Consider the following 22,889-nt stretch of genomic DNA (forward strand, 5'->3'; position numbering starts at 1 on the left):
GTTTGGTTTTAACACAGGGATTGATGGAATCTGGCTCTTATGGACACAGGACTGTGTGGTCCGGATATGGCGTGTGGCTTATCATAGAGGGCAGATTTACAGCCAGGTAGAAGTAGTAGCTTTGGTTTGTGCTGGTGCACAGGCATGAGTTCTGATCCCTAAGACCTGGCACCAAATTGCCTGACCACCCCACTTTTTCCTTTTGCTGCAGCCCTGGGAGCCACCTGGTTCTCCAAAAGCCCCTAATGGGCCCCTGTATTTCTGAAAGCTGTGAGTAAAGCGAGTTAATGGCCCCACTCTTAGAGATCAATACTGGGTATCCTGGTGTCAATCTGGATTCTTTCCTTACAGATTTGTGTCAGGCCTGGAGGAATACAATAACTGAGACTTGTTTTATTTCTGCGGAGGGTTCTAAGCCATTCACTTCCCAGATGGGCCAATCATGCTTTGAGTAATCTGGAGATCATCTTTAATGCGCAGGTGAATGGAACTGTTCCACAGAGGGGTGTGAGGGCTGTAGGGCAGAGTGAACTCCCTGAAGCTCAGACGTCAGCTCTTTGTCTCTCTATCTCTGAACACCCTTTCTTAGAGATCCCATCTCTAGGATGCATTTCTCTGTAGTTAGTTTCTACGTCTCTTGTTCCTGTTCTGCCTTTATTATTATTATTATTTTTTTACTGGATTCTAAGCCAGTATCCCCACTTGGCTATCTTAATGCAGCTTAACATGTCTGTTACAAAAATGATCATCTTTCTGAGATTCAAAGGGCTACACGGGACTTTGGAGAGAATTTCATTCAGTTTTCCTCAAACTAGAATAATGCTTGCACTGTCTGTAAAAGAACAAAAGTGTCAAAGCATCCTTTTCACAAAATTCCTTTTTTATTATAGTGTTACTTAAATATGTACATATGTAAAAGTAGATATAAACTTCTTATAGGCTATTATTATACAATGACATGACCCACACATATTTACAAATTAAGTGCAAACAAAATTATCCAATCAATACCATTCAAATTAATACCTTAAATATGGTGAGGCAGTTGTTGTTCAGCCGAAACCAAATTATAAGTTGCACGGCAGTAAATGCTGTCGTGCTGAGCGTTTGGAGTTTGGCCAGTCTATATTATCATGTACTAATGATTGAATTCTCCACCCATGTTTCTACTTGTACGACCTTAATTTGATAGTATTTGGCTTTCATTGGGTCCAGTCTCATCTTTTATAAGTTGAGTCCGCACCTGTTCCATTCTCATGAGTTTGCTACAATTATACTGGTGCCAACACAATCATAAACACAAATGTAAACTTGGGGTTTGAAATCTTGTGCCAGAACTTGGCTTTAAGGTAAGCATTTAAAAAATCCATATGTGTTTATTAGACTTGGTTTAGGTGATGATTGAAATGAAAATAAAGTGTTTAAAATCCTCCTAGAGAACTTAAATATAATCCCTCAGCAATGTGTATACAGGTCTTCATTTGAGAAAAACTGATTGTGTTCGGCCTCTCCTGTTACAAATGGGGAACCTGAATTCTCAGGTCTCTAGTGAGAGAACAGGGACTAGAATCTATGGATCCTATCTGTTTTCTGTAATTGTAAAGTATAATAAGATAATATTAATATAATAAAAGCAAACACTTAGAATGAGCTTCCATGTGCGAGGCACTAACTAATTAGGCATTATTAACTAGATGTATTCCTTTTAAGGCCCCGTTATGTACTGTTATTTCCACATGTTGTAGCTGGGAAACGGGCTACTCAGAGAAGTTAAGTAACTTGTCTGAGGTCCACACTACTAACAAGGAGCACAGCTAGGGTTCAAATCCAGATCATCTGACTCTGGAGCTAGCACTCTAACTCACTGTGCCAAATTGCTTTGCAGTGGTATCATTATTTTGCCTATCCCCCATCTGAGAATATTGAAGTTTCTGATTCCTTCCTTGCCTTTCTCCCTGCCTTCCGTGGTTATTCCCAAGTCTTGGTGTTCTAGTCCTATATGTCCGTCATTACTCTTATTCCTTCACTATGGTGTGGTCCAGGGCTCCTGCCCCTTCTTATCCTGGTGGAAGGGGCCCACTTGCTGGGAAATTGTCTCTGCCGTGGTTTATCCATGTTATGTGTCTATTAATGAGTAGTGGGAAGAATCATATCATCTTGGCAATGAAAGGAGGGCTATGGCTCTGGGGTACGGTAGTCTGAACCCCTTATTTTACAGATGAGAAAGCTAAGGTACAAAGCAGGAAAGGGATTTCCCCAAGGTCACCCAGCCAGCAACTGAGCTGCAACCAGAAGCTGAGATCCCTAGGACTAGGGCCAAGCCTCAGTCTGTCCCATCACAGTGACTTTTCTTCCCTCCTCCAAACTATTTTTATTTTTTATTTTTTTGCAACTGCATAGCAACTTGAAGGTAGAAGAAAGGGCAGAGAAGAGGTTTTCCGTGCTTAGCCAGGGAAGGAATCTTGCAACAGGACGTGGGGTTGGGTCATTCAAATTGGGCCAGACTCCACTGGTCTTGTTGCTTCTTGCTGGGTATTGCAGATGGGTTTAGAAGTGTTAGGATTAGAGAGATAGGCAGGTTTAGCTAAAGGCAGTTTGTAGCCTTGTGGCAGAGTTCTTGTTAAAGAAGGAAGTGGGATGCAACACCCTGACACAAAGGGGCTTAAGTTGTTACACCACTGCCTGCTAGCCTGTTTTCCTTACCTCCCTTCCTGATTTCTAAAGGAAGTGTATTTTGCTGAATCAGAAAGAAAAGTGATTTATTTCAGGTTGCTGATGCTTAGATTGTTAGAGTTGGAAAGATCTGGCTTGCGCCTTGTACAGTTGACCGAACTGGGGTTCAGGGGGGCATAGGTGTCCAGTGTTGGTCAGTCAAGAAAGTAGCACCAGAACCAGTCTCCTGGTGGCCCTCCAGTTGCAGATCCTTTTTTGCTTTGCTCTCTCTGTATGCTAAAGCGCCTGTGTCTTGGAATCTCAAGTTTTGACTGATGGCTGCTTCCCAGTCCACCTGGTTTAGATTTCTAGATTATATTGTTTAGACATTAGAACCTCTTAAGGGTTGTGGGGCCACCTTGTTAGCTCACATAGTGAGAACCAGCCCTGCCCACTAGATAGGGGAAGAAGTTAGCAGTCCATGATAGCTGTTGCCTGCAGTGTATGGAAGTTCATTGCGCAGTGCCTGCCTCCTGAGATGCTGGAGTGTATACGCTTGGCCTTAGAGCCCAGCACAGAGCCTGGCCCTTGGGACATGCTTAGTAAGTATTTACTGAATGAGTGGGAAATGTCTTAAGGCCCATTAGTTTGCAGGCCTTGAGGAGGCTCCCTTGCACTAGGAAGAATAGTAAGAATACATAAAGTCTGTCTGCTGCTGCCAGGAATATAGAAACACTATGTTTGGCGTGGAGCCGAACAGTATACCCCAGAGCAACCCTGTTGAAAGGCAGTGCTTGCCTTTTCATTCTGTGTCCTGGTTTGCTGGTAACTCCTGGGTCCCCCCCTCTCCTGTGCCCCCATTGTGCAGACTCACGGGGGACCATCAGCCAGGGTTAGTTTTCCGCTGTTTCTGTTAGGCAAAGAATAAATTGAATTGAGTTGTGAAAGTTGGGTGCAAAGCTCAGTTTGGTTCCAAAGTAACAGTTAACTTGTGTGGGTGGTAGGTATTCAGTACAAACAGGGCTGGGGACAGGAAGGGGAAGAAAACTTCAGAGCTTTCAGGATCCTCATCTGGTTTTAGCCTGATTCAGAGGCCAAGGTCCCTATGGAACAAACTGGACAAAGTGAGAGTGGCCATATCGCCTCTTTTCTTTTGCCTTTATTATTAATTTTCTCAAATAGATCTGACTAGTCGTGTGGCTGGGAAAATAGTTAATTGTGATTTTTTTTTTTTTTTTAAACTGAGTCTCACCCTATCACCTAGGCTGGAGTGCAGTGGCACGATCTCAGCTTGCTGCAACCTCTGCCTCCCGGGTTCACGCAGTTCTCATGCTTCAGCCTCCCGGGTTCAAGCAATTCTCATGCTTCAGCCTCCCGGGTAGCTGGGATTACAGACGCACAGCACCACACCTGGCTAATTTTTGTGTTTTTAGTAGAGACGGGATTTTAGCATATTGGCCAGGCTAGTCTCGAACTCCTGACCTCAAGTGATCCACCTACCTCGGCCTCCCAACGTGCTGAGATGACAGGCATGAGGCACTACCCCCAGCCAGAGTATCACTATTTGGGCATTCTTTAATGAAAAAGAATGAACTATCCAAAAATTAAAACTCCTCATTTATGAGCTTTTAGAGAATTTTGCAGAGTAGATGGAAACGCTCTGCATCCTTTCCCCACTTCTGGTTTCACCTGACACATTTCTTCCCTGTCCTTACTCCTGGACCGGAAGCAGTGGTCATGATTCCAATCCCAGCTTGGCCACCATCTGTCTCAATGGCCTAGGAAAACACCTTTCTCCAGAGCTTTAGTTTTCTCTTTTACGGAATGAAGAAAGTTAAAACAAATAGAAATTTATTGTTTCATTTGGATAAATATCTATTAAGCACCTATTACTTGTGGGATGGTTAGCTGGGTATCTAGTGGTGAAGCAGTCAGGCATGAGTACTGTTTTCATAGAGCTTATGGTTCAGTGAGGCCAGCAGATGTGAAACATATCATCATGCAAATAAAAATATAACTGTAAACTGTGATGAGGATTATGAAGGAAAAAACCCGACGAACTGTGGTATTGGTGTTAGATACTAGCAGATGTGGTTAGGGATTTCATTTAGAATGACAGATCGTGACATTAAAGCTGAGAGCTCTGAAGTTCGAGTAATGGTGAGCCAGGGAAAGATCAGAGGCCTAGAGATAGGGAAATCCATTCCAGGCAGAGAGACTGGGGGTGCCTGTCCCCTAGGTCAGGGAACAGAAGAAAGCCATTGGCACTGGTGGAGTGAATAAGACTGACTGGGGATGAGTTGGTAATAGACATGACCAGATCATTCAGGGCCTTGAAACTGGGGAAGGAGAATTTAATTTAGTATTTATTTATTTATGTATTTATGTATGTATTTATTTAATTTCGAGACGGAGTCTAGCTCTGTCACCCAGGCTGGAGTGCAGTGGAGCAATCTCGGCTCACTGCAACCTTTGCCTTCTGGGTTCAAGCGATCCTCCTGCCTCAGCCTCCTAGTAGCTGTGATTACAGATGCCCACCACCATGCCCAGATAATTTTTGTATTTTTAGTAGAGATGGGGTTTCACCATATTGGCCAGGCTGGTCTGAAACTCCTGACCTCGTGATCCGCCCGCCTCGGCCTCCCAAAGTGCTTGGATTATAGGCGTGAGCCACTGTGCCCCGCAAGAATTTACTTTTATTTTATATGCAAGAGGATCCCCTGAGGTAGTCAGGCCACATTGTCTGGTGACTCATGGGATAGAGGGAACCTGAATGACAGTGGCCCAAGAAAGCAATTGTAATCATTATATATACATGGACCATTTTATGCTCTGTTTTCTTCTTTCATTTAACATTATTTAATGTGCATGTTCACATATTTCTAAATCATCTTCTTATTTAGAATAATGATTTCTGATGTGTAGGCTGTGTTTTATAGTTTTGAAAGTAATACTTTGATATCCATTATTTTCTTGATTCTCACAGCAATTCTGAGGTGTGTGCATTGCAAATTCTGTTTCACAGATGAAGAGAGTATTGTTAATAAGTTAATGGCCGGGCATGGTGGCTCACACCTATAATCCCAGCACTTTAGGAGACTGAGGTGGGTGGATCACTTGAGGCCAGGAATTTGAGACCAGCCTGGTCAGCGTGGTGAAACACCATCTCTACTAAAAATACAAAAATTAGCCAGGTGTGGTAGCACTTACCTGTAATCCCAGCTATTCGGGAGGATGAGGCAGGAGAATTCGCTTGAACCCGGGAGGTGGAAGTTGCAGTGAGCCAAGATTGCACCACTGCACTCCAGCCTGGGTGACAGAGTGAGACTCTGTCTCAAAAAAAAGAAAAAAAAAGGTTGCTAAGAGGAGAGCTGGGATCTTTCGGCTCCAAATCTACTGTAGGATGATGCCTTTGACATTCCTAATAGCTTTGCAGTAATCTATCAACACAGTTTTTAGAAGTTCAAACCCTGTTGCCAACATTTAGATTGTTCCATGTGTGCTGCTACAAATAAATTACTATAAAGATTCTATACATTTAATCTTTCATTATTTTTGTATCATTGGTGTAGGCCAAAATCTGAGGAACAGGATTACTAGGTTGAAGGGAAATGGCCTGTGAAGTGTATGATCAGATGTCTTTGCAGAGGATCCAACCAATTTAAGTAGCCACCGTCAATGTGTAAGACTTTGTGGTTCAGGGAAGGCAGGTCTGGTTTTAAAAATCGTTTCCCCTCTCTAGCATTTTTCTGATGTGATCCTTCAGATTTTGCTTTAGTTTTCCCAGGTCTCATTGGCATGTATGCTGTTAGGGATGGGTCTAAAATTAATTTGTTTTCATATTCATATCATGTCATCCCAGTGATTATTTAGTAAATAATCACTATTGATTAAATAGTGATTCCTTTTCTAGTTATTTTTGGGACATTTATTAAAACCTGGATATGGTGGCTCATGCCTGTATTGCCAGCACTTTGGGAGGCTGGGGTGGGGGATTGCTTGAGACTAGGAGTTCAAGACCAGCCTGGGCAGCATAGCAAGACCCCATCTCTATAAAAATAAGGAAATTAGTCAGGCATGGCCGTACTTGCCTGGAGTCCCAGCTACTTGGAAGGCTGAGGTGGGAGAATTGCTTGAGTCTGGGTGGTCAAGGCTGCAGTGAGCTATGATCATACCACTGTACTCCAGCCTGGGCAACAGAGTGAAACCCTGTCTCAAAAAAAAAAAAAAAAGTGTAGGGAGCAATTTTGGAGTTACTCATTTGGTTATTTGATATGTAGTTTTAGTTTTGGTGCTGATAGAGCCCAGAATGTGCCCTCAATTTGATGAACATTCTGATATACGGAGGAGCTCATTGTCCCCCATTTACCTTTTGCCTTTCAGAATATCTTTTGGTATTTTCATCTATTTTTTCCCCATTGGGTGTTATTACCTTATGAAGCTCGAAAAAGTACCCTATCGCTATTTTAAGTGCAATTGTGCTAAATCTATAAATTAGCTTGGGAAATTTGGATATTAAATTATCTCATCAAGAAGCAGAGCTTAGCTCGCCTGAATTCTCATCTTCCTTTATTTATCCTACTAAAGTTCTGTGGTTTTCTTTTATATAAGAAGCACATGTGGCCGGGCGCGGTAGCTCAAGCCTGTAATCCCAGCACTTTGGGAGGCCGAGATGGGCGGATCACGACGTCAGGAGATCGTAGACCATCCTGGCTAACACGGTGAAACCCCGTCTCTACTACAAAAAAAACTAGCCGGGCGAGGTGGCGGGCGCCTGTAGTCCCAGGAGGCTGAGGCAGGAGAATGGCGTAAAACCCGGGAGGCGGAGCTTGCAGCGAGCCAAGATTGGCCACTGCACTCCAGCCTGGGCGACAGAGCAAGACTCCATCTCAAAAAAAAAAAAAAAAGAAGCACACGTTTGGCTAAGTTAATACCTAGGTTTTTTTGTTTATGTTTCTGTTCTCACTGTGAATAGTATTCTCTTTTCCCCACATTATGTTAATTTAACCGGTTTTCACAGGCTTGTAGCAATGCTGTTATTTAGGAGAATTTACCTTGGTTCTGATTAATTTACCCATACTTGCAAATCATTTGCAGCTTTTTAGTTAACTTTGTGAGTTCTCTTACACTTATGACCATGCTATAAACAGAAAGGATATTTTCATCTCTTCCTTTCTGATGTTTATTCTTCTTGTTTCCTTTTCCATGCCTCATTGTATTGTCAAGAATCTCTCAGTACTAAGAAATGGCGACTTCATTTTTCAGCACGGAGTGCATTATTTTGGCTACCATGATTCAGAAGCCTCTTGCCCAATGCCCAATTTTATTCTGCTAGTTTTCTCTGTTCTTTGTACATGGCCCTTGCGCTGCCCTAACCTTGAATTGACGTGGATAAATCTCAAGAATTTAAGAGCACCGTGACTGTGTCCTCAGGCTGGGTAGTGAAATGGGTTCAGAGTGACTGGATTGTGGTCTATGAACTTCTGCAGCCAGCAGCAAAAGTCAGGCATGAGTAATCAAGTGGACAGTGAACATCTGTATGTGTGAGATGTTGGCATAACTATGAATGATGATTCAAGAGTGGTTTGATGCATATTGAATAACATGATGATAAGTACTAGACTGTGGTAAGCCTTCTATGTGAAATACATTTAATTCTGATAATAATTCTAGAGCAGTGGTTCTCAAGCGGGGGCAGTTATCCCCTTACCCCACCCCACCCTCACCCTTCCACCAGGGACGTAACATCTGGAGATATTTTTGGTTGTCACAATCCTGGGAATGTATGTGCTGATATTTAGAGGTTGAGGTCAGGGATGCTGCTAAGCTTCCTAGAATTCATAGGAGAGTCTCTCACAACGACTATCTGGCCCCAGATGTCAGTAGGGTCGCTATCAAGAAAATCTGCTCCAGCGGTGCCTACTCATATTATCCCCATGTTGAAATCACAAGATGGGAAGTGCAAAGTGGTGCTTTAGTACTCTTAGAGCAGCTTTGACTTTGGTGAGAAATGCCTTTTGAAAACAATGTTTCTCCCCATCTTCCCACCCCATGGGGAGGTATGGGGTTGGGTGGGTAGGTACCAAAGCATGGTTTAGAAGACTTTTCTATAGGAATTTATAATGGTAAAGGATCAACTTCATTTCCAAGCTATTTATGAGGGTTTATGTTTAGGAAAAGTGCTAAGCTTAGAGATGGAGGAGAAATCTGATTTTATTAATGAGTGTAGCCATAATGGCATATCCTGGCAGAAGTCAAGTTTGGTTTCTAGAGGGAGGCTATTATGAAAAGAAATACATGGAACATTCCCCTGGGTTTGGAAGGTGAGTTCTAGGTTCAATGATGGGAAGAATTTTAGAGGTCCAAGGTAAAAGGGCAAAGATTGAACTTTGTCTCTCGTGAGTTCTTTGGCTCAGGTGGCGTGAACTTTGGAGACAGTCTCTTTAATTCACTCATACATGCTAGTGTCTCAGCTCAGCAAGGGCTTTGAGAGAGCAGGCGTCTGTATGCTCTGGTAAGTGAAGGCACAGTGCGTAAGGAGGTTGGGGTCCATAATGGCGAAGAGAAGGAGCCCTTCAGTCAGAGTGCCTTTGAATCTTGGCTCTGCCATTTGCGAATCTTGGACCATCGGGCAATACTCTTTGAATCTCAGCTTCCTCTTCTGTAAAATGTGTGTACTACAGGAGAACTAATTGGATTGTTTGATGATTAAATGAGTTAATGTATATAAATAAGCACTCAAAACCCTGGTGCATAGTAAGACCTTTTTAAGTGTTAGCCATTATTATTATCATCATCAATTTTTTTTAACCTCTTTTCCTGATCTGCTTACACTCGCCATTCAGCTGCTGCAAATGGCTTGTAAGATTTTTTGTTTGCCTTTTGCTGTCAGTTGCCATGGGGAAGATCCATTCATTTTTTTCAGTCAACCAACATATTTTGAGCATCTGCTGCCCTACAGGATCCTAGATATGGGGGCTGTAGAGATGTCCAGGAACATAAGCCTTGATTCATTGGGTCAGATCACTGCTCAGCAGGGCTGGCAAATGCTAGGTTTCTTTTAAGTGGCATACCTTAAAAGGTTTATGTCCCAAATGTAGCTTTGTGATGGCAGCGTGGTGGGTACAAAAGCACATACTAAAGGGTCAGTAGATCTGGGTTCAAACTTTGGTGCAGTTTCTTATGGCTCATACCTTGTTCAAACCTGTTTCTTCACTTCTAAAATGGTAATGATACAACCTACCCCACAGAGTTATTATGAATTAAATACTGGAGATGAGATACACAAAACGTCCTGAGTACGCAGTCGGTGCCCAGTATTGGCTGTAAGTATTATAAATCTACAAGCTGTGAATTCATCTTACCTCTGTGGATCCTGTTGATATTTCTAGACCATGCCACCTATTGGGGCCATTTCCTACCTGAGTCTCCCTTGGTGTCAAATAGAATGTCATGTGGCCTCCTGAGTTGGGTAGAACTGGCCGCTTATCTCAACCCTGCTACTGACTATCTCTGTGATTTACCCTTCCTCCAGCTTTAGCCTTGCTACATATACAATGAAGACAATAATGTCTCCTATCTCACACGGTTGACCTGGGGATTGAATTAAGTAATTAATAAAAAATGTACCTTGTACATGTTGGGTCCTAAATAAACGGTAGCTACTATTTATCCTAAAAGTACAAATGGTAGTTTCAGAGCTTCAAGGTTGTGATGACTATTTATTTTACTCCTACTCTTTGTTTCGTTTCGTTTTTTTCCCCCAATTTCATTAGTTCCTTCCTTCCTTCCTTCCTCCCTCCCTCCCTACTTCTTTCCTTCCTTCCTTCCTTCGATGAAATCTCTCATTGTCACCCAGGTTGGAGTGCAATGGAGCGATCTGGGCTCACTCCAACCTCTGCCTCCCGCATTCAAACAATTCTGCTGCCTCAGCCTCCCGAGTGGCTGGGATTACAGGCTCCCGCCACGAAGCCCAGCTATTTTTTGTATTTTTAGTAGAGATGGGGTTTCACCCTGTTTGCCAGGCTGGTCTTGAACTCCTGACTTCATGATCAACCCGCCTCGGCCTCCCAAAGTGCTGGGATTACAGGTGTGAGCCACAACACCCGGCCTCATTAGTATTTTCTAAATTTATTTACAGTCATACCATTTAAAAAAAAAGTTGTATTCCTGTCTTTGTTAAATTTGTAAGTGATTTTATTTAGCTACAAGCTTGGAACGGCATATAATTTTATGTTCTGCTTTTTTCACTTAATATTATATGGCTAATGATTTCTGTGTTTCATAAACATTGTTGTGATGATGGCATGATATATTGTTGAGTAGATGTACCATACTTTAATCATTTCCCCATTGCTGTGCAATGTTTCAATGAGTGAATAACTTTATTCATATAGCTTTTTGATATCTTAAGTTCAGTTTCCTAGGATAAATTTCCAGGAATAGTAATTGGGCAAATGGGATAAACATGGCTCTTGAATACATATTGTTACATTGCTTTCCCAAAGGGTTCAACTGATTTGTATTTCCATGTTCATTATTTTCTAAAGTTCAGCTCATTTACTTACTCACCAAACATTTTTAAAGCTGTTGTCATGTGGTAGGCTTAGTAAGAAGAAAGTGATCCTAAGGGAGAAGCTCATATATAAATAGGGTCTCTGGTGTACCAAGAGCTGATACAGACACAAAGTACCTGGGGAAATTGAGATGAGGGAGTCCTGGCTCAGCTGGGAGAAAAGTTCCTTTACTTTTTTTTTTTTTTTTTGAAACAGAGTTTCACTCTTATTGCCCAGGCTGGAGTGCAATGGTGTGGTCTCGGCTCACTGCAACCTCTGCCTCCCGGGTCCTGGTTCAAGCAGTTCTCCTGCCTCAGCCTCCTGAGTAGCTGGGATTACAGGCACGCACCATGATGCCCAGCTAATTTTTGTATTTTTAGTAGAGCCGGGGTTTCACCATGTTGGCCAGTCTGGTCTTGAACTCCTGACCTCATGATCCACCCGCCTCGGCCTCCCAAAGTGCTGGGATTACAGGCGTGAGCCACCGCGCCTGGCCTGAGAAAAGTTTATTTTCATAGAGTCGTGGTTTTGTTCTTTGGCAGAAAGAAAATTGCTTTCTTCCCCACCCCCACCCCCAGCTTTATTGAGGTATAATTGACAAATAAAAATTGTATATCTTTAAGATATGGAATGTGATGTGTATCTGAACTTAAAAAATAAGCTATAGAATAAAAAGGTGTTCGCTGTTAAAAAAGAAAAGGAAGAAAAGGCTGAATGTCATTCCCAAGCTTGGAGTACGTTGTCTCTTTGGGATTATTTACAGAAATATTAGCAAGACCAGCCCCATCTTTGGTCTTGAGTACTCCACTGTCAGCATGCTTTCTTCCAGAGAGGGATCCATTTGCCTTTATTTTTCATTCTGTTGTGCTGTCTATGCAAACCATTCTTGATAGTTTTATGGTAACAGTGTTTTTTTGTACCACGAGATAATTTATACATGCTCATTGTGGAAAATTTAGAAAAGACAGGAAAGTATTAAAAACATCACCCCCCCCTTTTTTTTTTTTTTCTTAATTTAGAGACAAGAGTCTTGCTCTGTCGCCCAGGCTGGAGTGCAGTGGCATAATCTTAGCTCACAGCAACCTCCGCTTCCCAGGTTTAAGCAATTCTCCTACTTTGGCCTCCCAAGTAGCTGGAAGTACAAACATGCACCACCATGCTCAGCTAATTTTGTATTTTTAGTAGAGATGGGGTTTCATCATGTTGGCCAGGTTGGTCTCAAACTCCTGACCTCAGGTGATCCGCCTGCCTTGGCCTCCCAAAGTTCTGGGATTATAGGCATGAGACACTGTGCCAGTCACACCCATATTCTTATCATTCTAGTACATCCACTATTTATCTTGCTATATTTCCTTCTGCCCAGTCTCACTCTGATCACGCAGTGGCGTGATCTCGGCTCACTGCAACCTAGGCCTTCTGGTTCGAGCGATTCTCCTACCTTGACCTCCTGGGTTCGAGCGATTCTTCTGCCTTGGCCTCCTGGGTTCAAGAGATTCTCCTGCCTTGGCCTCCCAAGTAGCTGGGATTATAGGCGTATACCCCCATGCCCATCTAAGTTTTGTATTTTTAGTAGGCACAGGGTTTCGCCATGATGGCCAGGCTGGTCTCCAACTCCTGACCTCAGGTGATCCACCTGCTTCGGCCTCACAAAGTGATTACCGGCATGAGCCACTGCATCCATCCCCGAAAAGATTTTTTAAAAGAGTTTAATGTAGAACCTTATCAGAGGTCTTTGGAAATAAAAAAACTTTTTTTTTTTTATCAGAAATAAAACAACAAATAAATAAATAATAATAAAAAAAACCACCCAAAACAATCTGAAGCACCAGCAATTGAGCAGAAAGTTTAAATTATGATCTCTTCACAGAGTGGAATATCAAGTAGACATTACAAGACATGTTTTAAGAGCATATTTTATGTCATGGGAAATGCTCTCCCAGTATGATGTTAAATGAAAAAGCAGAATACAAAAGTATATGTGCTGCATAGTCTCAATATTGTAGAGAAAAAATATTATTTATGTAAGCATGAAAAAAGACAAACGATATTAATAGAGAACCATTTTTAGTTCAGTTTACTAGAGATTATCTCTTAGAGGTAGGATTAAGGTGATTTATATTTACCGTTTTAAACTTTTCTGTATTTTTTTATTTTCAAATTTTCTGTAAAAATATAAGGACTTGAAGATCAAGAAAAATTTCTGCATTGGCTGAGTGCGGTGGCTTACGCCTGTAATCCCAGCAGTTTGGGAGCCCTGGGGCAGAGGATCACTGGAGCCCAAGAGTTTGACGTTACAGTGAGCTATGATCTCTAGATCATACCCTAGCCTGGACGGTGGAGCAAGACCGTGTCTCAAAAAAAAAATCTTTGCTTTTTTTTTTTTTTTTGAGACACAGTTTTGCTCTGTTGCCCTGGCTGGAGTGCAGTGGCACAATCTCAGCTCACTGCAACCTCCGCCTCCTGGGTTCAAGCAGTTCTGCCTCAACCTCCCAAGTAGCTGGGATTACATGCACCCAACACTATGCCGAGCTACTTTTTTTGTATTTTTAATAGAGACAGGGTTTCACCATGTTGGCCAGTGTGGTCTCGAATGCCTGACCTTAGGTGATCCACCCACCTCAGCCTCCCAAAGTGCTGGGATTACAGGCATGAGCCAGTGCACCCGGCCCAATCTTTTGCTTTTTTTAAAAAAATTAGACAAAAAGGGATTTCATACCAGTGTTCTTTTGGCTCTGTGACTCTGAAGCCACAGTTATAAGTTATAATTACTCTTAAACACAAGGCCCCGTGACTCTTTTGGGCTCTTTGGTATTTATGTTGATTACAATGTTGAAATACGGAAATGAAAGGAATGGGAGAGGTGATAGACTTCAGGCAATGTAACTAGTTGTCTGAACACTATTGGCTCAGTTACATTACGTCTAGTGATTTCCATCTTGTCCTTGTGCTGATTTATCCCCTAGTAACTCACTGAGGCAGGGTTTTCCTTTGGAGAAACCTTATTGCTTTAACCAGTGTATCATGCTTGCTTGTAAGTTCAATGATCTTTTAACTCATTGGAGAAGATGGTGACCAGACCTGGACAGATGGGGAAGGACTCCGCCCTCTCTCTTTACAGTCCTGCATGCACACAGGTCAATATGGAACTGTGTGTGAATTTTCATTGTTGTGAGCCCTCTTCTCTGCCCCATAGGGAGCAGCTTTCTGTGCAATTAGAGGAGCAAGGGTTGTGTGTATTTAGCACAGCGGGTTGCCCTGGTCCTCTCCTTTCAACACAGTCACCACGTACCTGACACTGTGCTAAGGCTGGGGATGCAGAGAGACTCGGATGAGTGCCTGCTTTCAGAGTGCTCAGTGTGCTGAGGAAGCCAGCAACAGAAACAGATGATTTCAGGAGCTCCACGAAGATGCTACAGGAGGAGTGTGCCTGGGTTACTGGGGTAGCACGGGAGAAGGGCTTCTAGCTCAGGCTGAGATTTTAGTAAAGGAAATTATGCCAGGATGCATCCTGAAAAATGAGTAGAAGTGAACCAGATAAAGCAGGATAGGAAGCATCTTCCCTTACCTAAGGGAAGACACAGAGGTTTATGGAAAGGTGTATTAAAAGTTCGGAACTCCAAACAGTTCTGTTAAAGCTTAGAGAGTGGTGGGAGAGACTGGAGAAATTGATTAATTAGTAAATGAAGTTTTCTGTGGATTTCCTAAATCCCAGTAGCATTGGACATCTATGTTATTTTGAAATTTACAGTGTTCTGTCTTATTTTCCACTCAGTGTCAGCTGCTGCTGGAAGTGGCCTGGCCTCTATTTATCTTCCTGATCCTGATCTCTGTTCGGCTGAGCTACCCACCCTATGAACAACATGAATGTAAGTAACTGTGGATGTTACCTGAGACTCACCAGTGGCAGGGAAAATCCAGGCAATGAACGTGGGCTAAATTGGACTTTTCCAAAGATGCCATCTTTAAGAAACATCACACATGGTTTGGATCAGAAAAACCCAGGCTTCTCATTTTTTGATAAGGCATGAACTTAGGAGACTATTTTCAGGCCTAGTGAATGGTGATACTTGTAATTATAACAATAGCCAACATCTCTTTTACACATTTTTAAATCACGAAAATAAAATAACCTTACTGATAATTTTAGAAAGTGGTGATTCAAAAGCACATTTAAGATAATGCCTTAACACCTAGTCTTTTCCATATGCATGGTGTCTTAATCACGCGTTGCAAATCATGGAACACATCATTTTAAGCAACATTTGTGTAGAACTTCTCAGTTTTACTAATATTATTTTATTCTCATAACAACCTTGAATAGAACTCAGATCATCTGACTGTCAATCATGTATTTTGATAACAGCCTTTACAGTGAGCATAGAAAATACAGTAGTGGCTAAGAACGCAAGCTCCAGATGTCAGGTTACCTGGGTATGAATTCTGGTGTCAGCATTCACTAAGCATATGACCTTGGCCAAGTGATTTCAGCTACTTTTTAAAAGGGAATAGTAATACCTACCTCATATTATTATTGTCAGTGTATCATCTTACAATCACAGTCTTTCTCTTAGGTCTGGGCTCAGTGGGTGGACTGACACTGCAGAAATGGCTAAATCTAAAGGATCAATATTTGTGAATGTAGCTGGGACTTCAGTTTCACTGCCCCGGTGATTTTTCCTACTGCTAAGCAGCTCAGTCCATACCCCTACGAGACCCACAAGCTTACGAGATACTGTTCTTCCAGGAAAGCAATGGGACCAGGGCCACCTTTTAATTGTGTGTCTTGGCCTGGTCCCGTCTTTCTCACAATACATAGCAACAGTATTTACTTGCTAATTATCTACTGCACATCACACATAGTCATATGAAATACACACACACACACACCCCGCTCAAGAAACATTTTCTCAGACATGATTTCCTGATTTCACCAAAAAAGAAAAGAGTGGGCCAGCACAGTGGTTCAGGCCTATAATCCCAGCACTTTGGGAGGTCAAGGTGGGTGGATCACTTGAGGTCAGGAGTTTGAAACCAGCCTGGCCAACATGGTGAAACCTCATCTCTACTAAAAATACAAAAATTAGCCAGGCGTGGTGGTGCACACCTGTAATGCCAGCTACTGGGGGTGCTGAGGCAGGAGAATTGTTTGAACCCGCGAGGCAGAGGTTACAGTAAGCCGAGATCATGCCATTGTACTCCAGCCTGGGCAGCAGAGCGTGACTGTGTCTCAAAAAAAAAAAAAAGCATAAACTGAAATTTATACACCATTTATATGCCTGTGAGATAATTGTTTTCTCTTTTGGAACCCCAAAGAGATTTTTTTGATTGATGAGCAAATACATATTAGATTTCATTTAAGCATTATGCCAAGTGCCACTAAAGTATAAGTTTCAAGGACAAAATCAGTTTTTTCATCTACTGGACTATTCTTTCTGGAATGATTACAAGCAGGCAGGATAGTGTAGTGGAAACAGCAGATTTCTTTGGCATCAGACAAGTTGGAGTTTGTTTGTATCCTGCCTCTGCCATTCACTGAGGTTGTGATCTTGGGCAAGTTGTTGAGTTTTAACCTAGATTCCTCTGACTCTAGATCATAAATTTTCAGAAAAGTTCTGAAATTCTTATATATATAGATGGTAAATGAGACTTTTCCTTACATCTATGCACTTCTTTTGTTTGTTTGTTTTGAGACGGAGTCTCGCTCTGTCGCTTAGACTGGAGTGCAGTGGTACGCTCTCCGCTCACTACAACCTCTGCCTCACAGGTTCAAGCGAGCCTCCTGCCTCAGCCTCCCAAATATCTGAGACTACAGACATGTGCCACTACGTCCGGCTAATTTTTCTATTTTTAGTAGAGACAGGGTTTCACCACATTGACCATGCTGGTCTTGAACTCCTGGCCTCAGGTGATTTGCCCGCTTCGGCCTCCCGAAGTGCTGGGATTACAGGCATGAGTCACCATGCCCGGCCACATCCATGCACTTCTTGCAACCTTACCTTTTGTTCTCATCACCCTCCAGGGACCTAGTTGGAAGAGCAGAGTTAAAAGTTAAGGCGAAACTTAAAGAGGTGTCTTGTCCCTAAGAACAAAGGATTGGTGTGAAATTCTTCTCTGTAAATCTTCCCCAGTTCAAACCAGAGTTATCAAGATCTTAAAACCTTCCCTGGGTCCTGAGAGTCCATTATATTATTTGTCTTCCTGTGTACCCACTGCTTAGTACTGATCCTACTTTTGTTTGCAAATAGGATAGGGTACAACGTACGAGGAAGGGCCTTTGCCGCCCCTGCTAAGGGATAACCTCAAATACCTTCACCATCACTGCCCTGTGCTGCTTTTCACCTATGCCACTCTGTCTACATTGCCAGTATCTCCTGGCGTTGAAAGGGGAGAATCTTTTGGTTCTTCGAGTATTTGGTTGGGTTACATAAATCTCCCCGAATGAAGAGCAGCTGACTTAGGCAAAGGGGCCTTGTTTGGTTTTCCTTGAACTATTAACAGGAAGATAGGGAGATTAACTGTGTAAATGTTCAATAGGCCAGAGTCCCTGCAGAGGGTGGCCACAGTGATCAGATCTTGTCACATCCTTGCTTTGGATGTTGCTTCTCTGGTTGGAGTATGGATAGAAGAGAAAGACCCTATACTGAAATGCAAAGTGCAGCAAGTCCTGACTTTGGGTTAACTTCTGGGGAGACTCAGCCCATTTGTATGAAAATAAACAGATGAATAAAACAAGGTTCCCACTTTGGAGGGAGGTGGTAGCTGTGAGATGGAAGGAGTGTTCCTGTTGGGCAATAGCAGAGTAAGTGCTGTGCTGGATTCACTCCCACAGTGCCTGAAAAATCCTCATAGGCCCATTTGTGGAGCCTTTGTCCTGCACCAGGCACTCTGCAAAAATGCTTTGCCTGCGAAACCTCATGTGATGCTCACCACAGCTCTGTGAAGTTAATCGTACTTTTATCACCACTTTACATACGAGAAAACTGAGGGTATGGGGCCAGTGACTTGGCCAAAGTCGCTGCTTAGCAAGCTGCAGGGATTGGATGTGAATTCCAATTGGTTTGTGAAGCTACTTGTTCTTCACCACCTAGAGCTGTGGTTCTTGATAACTGTGAACTCTTTTGGGGTCACAGATAACCCTGAGAATATGATAGAAGCTGGAGCTCTGGCCTTTCTGTCCACACCTGAACAGGTCCTTGGGTTAAGAACCCCTGGTCCAGGGCCTATTAATCTTGATCCTTAGAAGCAGCATCCGTGTGTTATGGCCACAAACCCAACTGTGCCAAATTGAATCCTAGGACTGAGCCCAAATATGTCCCATCATCCTTTTGGTAAGAAGCTCATTGTAAGAAAGAAAGAAGAGAGCAAGAGGATGGGGCCTCGTTGTTTTAATATAGGGACCAAACAACAATAGTAACAACGAAACACCGAAGCTTCACAGACGACATCAGACCCCAAGCCTGCGTGTTTTTCTGGTGCCCTTGAGGAGCTTTATAGTTGGCAGAGGAGGTGAAACTGACAAATCTTTGGCAAACTGAGGAGAGTACCAGAGAGGTTTGTTATGAGCTAAATTCCAGTCTAACTGCAGGTGTGAGGAAGAGGCTTGGATTGGGACCATGGAGATGGGGGTTCTACTCCCAGTTGTGCCAGCTGACTCCGCGAGTGTTCTTTGTCAGTCACTTTATCTTATTTATTTATTTATTTTTTGAGATGGAGTTTTGTTCTTGTTGCCCAGGCTGGAGTGAAGTGGTGCTATCTTGGCTCGCTGCAACCTCTACCTCCTGAGTTCTAGCGATCCTCCTGCCTCAGCCTCCCAAGTAGCTGGGATTACAAGCGCCTGCCACCAAGCCCATCTAATTTTTGTACCAAGGCCATCTAATTTTTGTACCAAACCCATCTAATTTTTGTATGCTTAGTAGAGATAGGGTTTCACCATGTTGGCCAGGGTGGTCTTGAACTCCTGACCTCAGGTGATCCACCCATCTTGGCCTCCCAAAGTGCTGGGATTACAGGTGTGAGCCACCATGCCCGGCCCACTTTATCTTACCATAGTTACCTCCTTAGAGTATGAAAAAATAGGCTTAGGGCATCCCCAAGTCCCCTCTATGTCTGAGAGCTGAGGCTGGTCATCAAGAGGAACTAAGGATGCTATGGGATTTCTGCTTAGGACCTCTCTCATTACTTCTCCAACGCTAGTGTCATGAACTCCATTCTACAGATGATGTCCACTAGATTAAGAATGACATCTAAGGCCAAGTTTCCACCTGAGAGTCAGATTTATTCAGAAGAGACAGGTCTCTGGGATGTGGGGAATGGGACGGACAGACTTGGCATGAAGCATTGTATAAATGGAGCCTCAGAATCGCTTCAGAAGATTAATGTTTCTCCCTGTGTTTTTCTACTCCTCGATTTCAACAGGCCATTTTCCAAATAAAGCCATGCCCTCTGCAGGAACACTTCCTTGGGTTCAGGGGATTATCTGTAATGCCAACAACCCCTGTTTCCGTTACCCGACTCCTGGGGAGGCTCCTGGAGTTGTTGGAAACTTTAACAAATCCATGTAAGTATCAGATCAGGTTTTCTTTCCAAACTTGTCAGTTAATCCTTTTCCTTCCCTTCTTGTCCTCTGGAGAATTTTGAATGGCTGGATTTAAGTGAAGTTGCTTTTGTAAATGCTTGTGTGATAGAGTCTGCAGAATGAGGGAAGGGAGAATTTGGGGTATTTGGGGTATCCATCATCTGGAGTATTTATCATTTCTGTGTGTTGTGAACATTTCAAGTCCTGTCTGCTAGCTATTTTGGAATATACTATATGTTGTTAATGATATCATTCAGCAGACGTGCATCTGAATGGGCTGGCTCTAGGAGCTAGGGGGTAGGGGCTGGCACAGAGATGCACGCTGGAAGGGTCCTTGCCCATAAGGAGCTGACAGCCAAGGCTAGGGGAGTTCTGTCTTCTCTGCATCAGATCACCTCTCTCACTTCTGTCACTGCCCCATCAGACTACAGTGTCTGCAGGTCTTTCTCCCCTGAATGTGAGCTCCCTGAGCAAAGCAGGATGCTGCCCCTTCCCTTTGTATTCCTGGCTCCTGGCTTCAGTGCCTGTACATAAGTATGGGCATAATAAATGTCTCCCAAATGAGACATTGAGGTTTCTTCAAATGCACAGGACCATGAGTAAGGTTGCCTGAGGACTATGGGATGTGGCTCAGGAGAATCCTGAGGAAGCTGCAGCTGTGGCACGCAGGGCCACACTGTCATGTTCATGGACCCTAGACTGGCTTTGTAGCCTCCACGGGCCCCTTCCATACAACAATATTAAAAATTATATTTCATGACTGCATTGCTATAAAGATGAATACAATCCAGATCAGATTCATGATTACTTATACATTTTTAGTGTATTAACTTTTAATTCTGCTTTTAAAATAAATTAAAACATTTTAATATGCCCTTAAGAGTATCCCAGGCCCAGGCCACTGAGCCTACTGTGCCTCATGGATAAGTCAGCCCTGGGTTCATGTGTGTGCATGCATGTGTGTGCACACGTGTGATGAGCCAGGCCTTGAAGGATGGTAAGATTTGGGTGTGTTGACCAATGGAGAAGGGCATTTGGGCCCCTGATGATGGGTGGGGAAGGGAACATGGTGATGAATGGAGCTGGGTGTGGGGAGCCATGGGAGTGGGCCAGGGCCAGACTGTGAAGGACCTGGGAGCCAGGCTGAGTCATGTGCACTTGGCAGTCACTTTTGTAAAGCAGCAGAGGCAGTTGGCCTAACAAGAGCCTTTCTCCTTTTCTTGTACCCTTTACAGTGTGTCTCGCCTGTTCTCAGATGCTCGGAAGCTTCTTTTGTACAGCCAGAAAGACACCAGCATGAAGGACATGCGCAAAGTTCTGAGAAAATTACAGCAGATCAAGAAATCCAGCTCAAGTAAGTGAAAACCTTCTCTGCATCATTTTATAATTGGAAATTGACCTGCACCAGGGAAAGAGAGTAGCCCAGGTGTCTGGGGCTTGTTCCCATTAGATCTTCACCAAGGGGTTTTTCTCCTTGGTGGCTGGCCTCTAGGGCCCCTCTGCAGGAGGCATTGGTGAAGAAACTAGGGGAGCTGGTTGCCACAGACAGTGATGTACTAATCTCCTCTGGGAAGACGGAAGAAAAGTCCCCAGAGAAGAATATTACAGTCTTGGCCTTAGGGACAGCTAGAGGTGCGGGTTGCTGCTCACTGCATTTTTTTGGAGTTGGCCATGTGGTTGCAATGAATGGATAGATTTATAGACAGGGTATTTCTGTGCATATAAGAGCAATTAAAGTTGCAACTTGATATGGAAAAGTGAAAGTTAAGCACTTATGTCTAAAAAGAGCATGCAATTCATTTTCCCCTAGTCATTTCAATTAGTCTGATGCGCATTTGAACTTGTTATCTTTAAAAAGTGAAATCTGTACCTCTGATCTGGTAAGTATCCAGGCAATTTATTGCGTGCCATCCAGGAAGTGTCTGAGGAGTGGGCATTTGCTGACTGAGGCATTGGCTGCCATAGCATCAGAGTAGCCTCCCAGGCAGTGGCCTGGCAAGGGGACAGAGGCTGGTGGGAGCAGCTGGCTGAGTGCAGTCAGTAATGGCCCGTGCATGGTCTGTAGAGAATATAGAAACAATAACGAAGCCGAGAAAAGTTGGTTTGCATTTTATTATTACTATGCGCCGGTGGTTCTAAACAATGTCAGTGATAAATTACTCCTCCCCATCATGGACCAGTGACTACCACTGTTCCAGGGAAGTGCTTTTTATTCTGTTTGGTTCTTAGGGAGGGATGGAATTGGCTGGCCTTTGCTGAAAGACCTACCAGTTTGTTTTCCATTTGGCAAAAGAAGAAATGGTAAAGCTAGAATTTAAACCAGACTCAGATCTGAGGGATTTTTTTTAAGGCATACAGAACTGTGCTTTCCTCAGGCAGGAAAAGAGGCAATGGGCAATGTGGGACCTGATGACAAAGGGAAGCAAAGCTGTCTTAGGGGTGGCATGGAGGAGGTGCTGCTTCACAGCAGAGAGAGATATGGCTGTGCTTGGAGCTTCCACTTAACACCACTCCTGGCTGCACAGCCAGGCCATGGAGATGCTGTTTCCTGGACCTGCAGGTCCTGGTCTTGCACATGGGCGTTTCTTCTGGTGCAGGAGACAGAGAGGTAGCAACCCCTGATCAAAGCCTCAGTCTTTCCTTATTTACTGGAGAGCCCCTGCTGGTTGACCAGAGGCAGAACTGGGGATATTTCCTTTACTTCTGTAGCAAGAGACAGCATGGTGCTGAGGAAAGAGTGCTAGCACACATTGCCTTGTGGATGCATGACTTTGTGAATAAGTTAGTTAGCACCCTTTCAGACACCTCTTCTTACCTGTTAATGAGGTAAAACATGTAATTGCTTAAAAACAGTATTTGGCACATAGGAATCACTTACTGAATATGAATTATGATTTTTTTGGAGTGGTGACATCTCAACCAAGCCATTTAACCTCTCAGCCTTAATTTCCTCAACTATAAAATAGCAGCTAACTTGAAGTGTAAACTATAAAACCTAATGCAGTATCTGGCACATAGTAGATTCCCAATAAATGAGAGCCAGTATTCTTATAAGACAGCCATGCATTTCTAAGCATCTGGCCTTGTTCTTCTGCCTTGCAGTTTGT

General features: G+C 43.3%; 1 protein-coding gene across 3 annotated transcripts in view; it reads left to right on the forward strand.

Moving 5' to 3' along the window:
- The window catches only part of ABCA1 (ATP binding cassette subfamily A member 1), a 149,242-nt gene that overhangs the window by 26,703 nt on the left and 99,650 nt on the right, over positions 1 to 22,889 (forward strand). For all 3 annotated transcript variants that reach the window (XR_004443634.1, XM_033237920.1, XM_033237921.1), the window contains exons 3-5: positions 14,980 to 15,073; positions 19,623 to 19,764; positions 21,018 to 21,136. Coding sequence is in view for 2 of the 3 variants with exons in the window: in XM_033237920.1 (XP_033093811.1) it covers positions 14,980 to 15,073; positions 19,623 to 19,764; positions 21,018 to 21,136 (355 nt within the window). In the remaining variant the exon portion in view is untranslated. The remainder of the gene's footprint in view (positions 1 to 14,979; positions 15,074 to 19,622; positions 19,765 to 21,017; positions 21,137 to 22,889) is intronic.

The sequence above is a fragment of the Trachypithecus francoisi genome, unplaced genomic scaffold (genome assembly GCF_009764315.1).
Source record: "Trachypithecus francoisi isolate TF-2019V2 unplaced genomic scaffold, Tfra_2.0 Lachesis_group16, whole genome shotgun sequence".
Classification (NCBI taxonomy): domain Eukaryota; kingdom Metazoa; phylum Chordata; class Mammalia; order Primates; family Cercopithecidae; genus Trachypithecus; species Trachypithecus francoisi.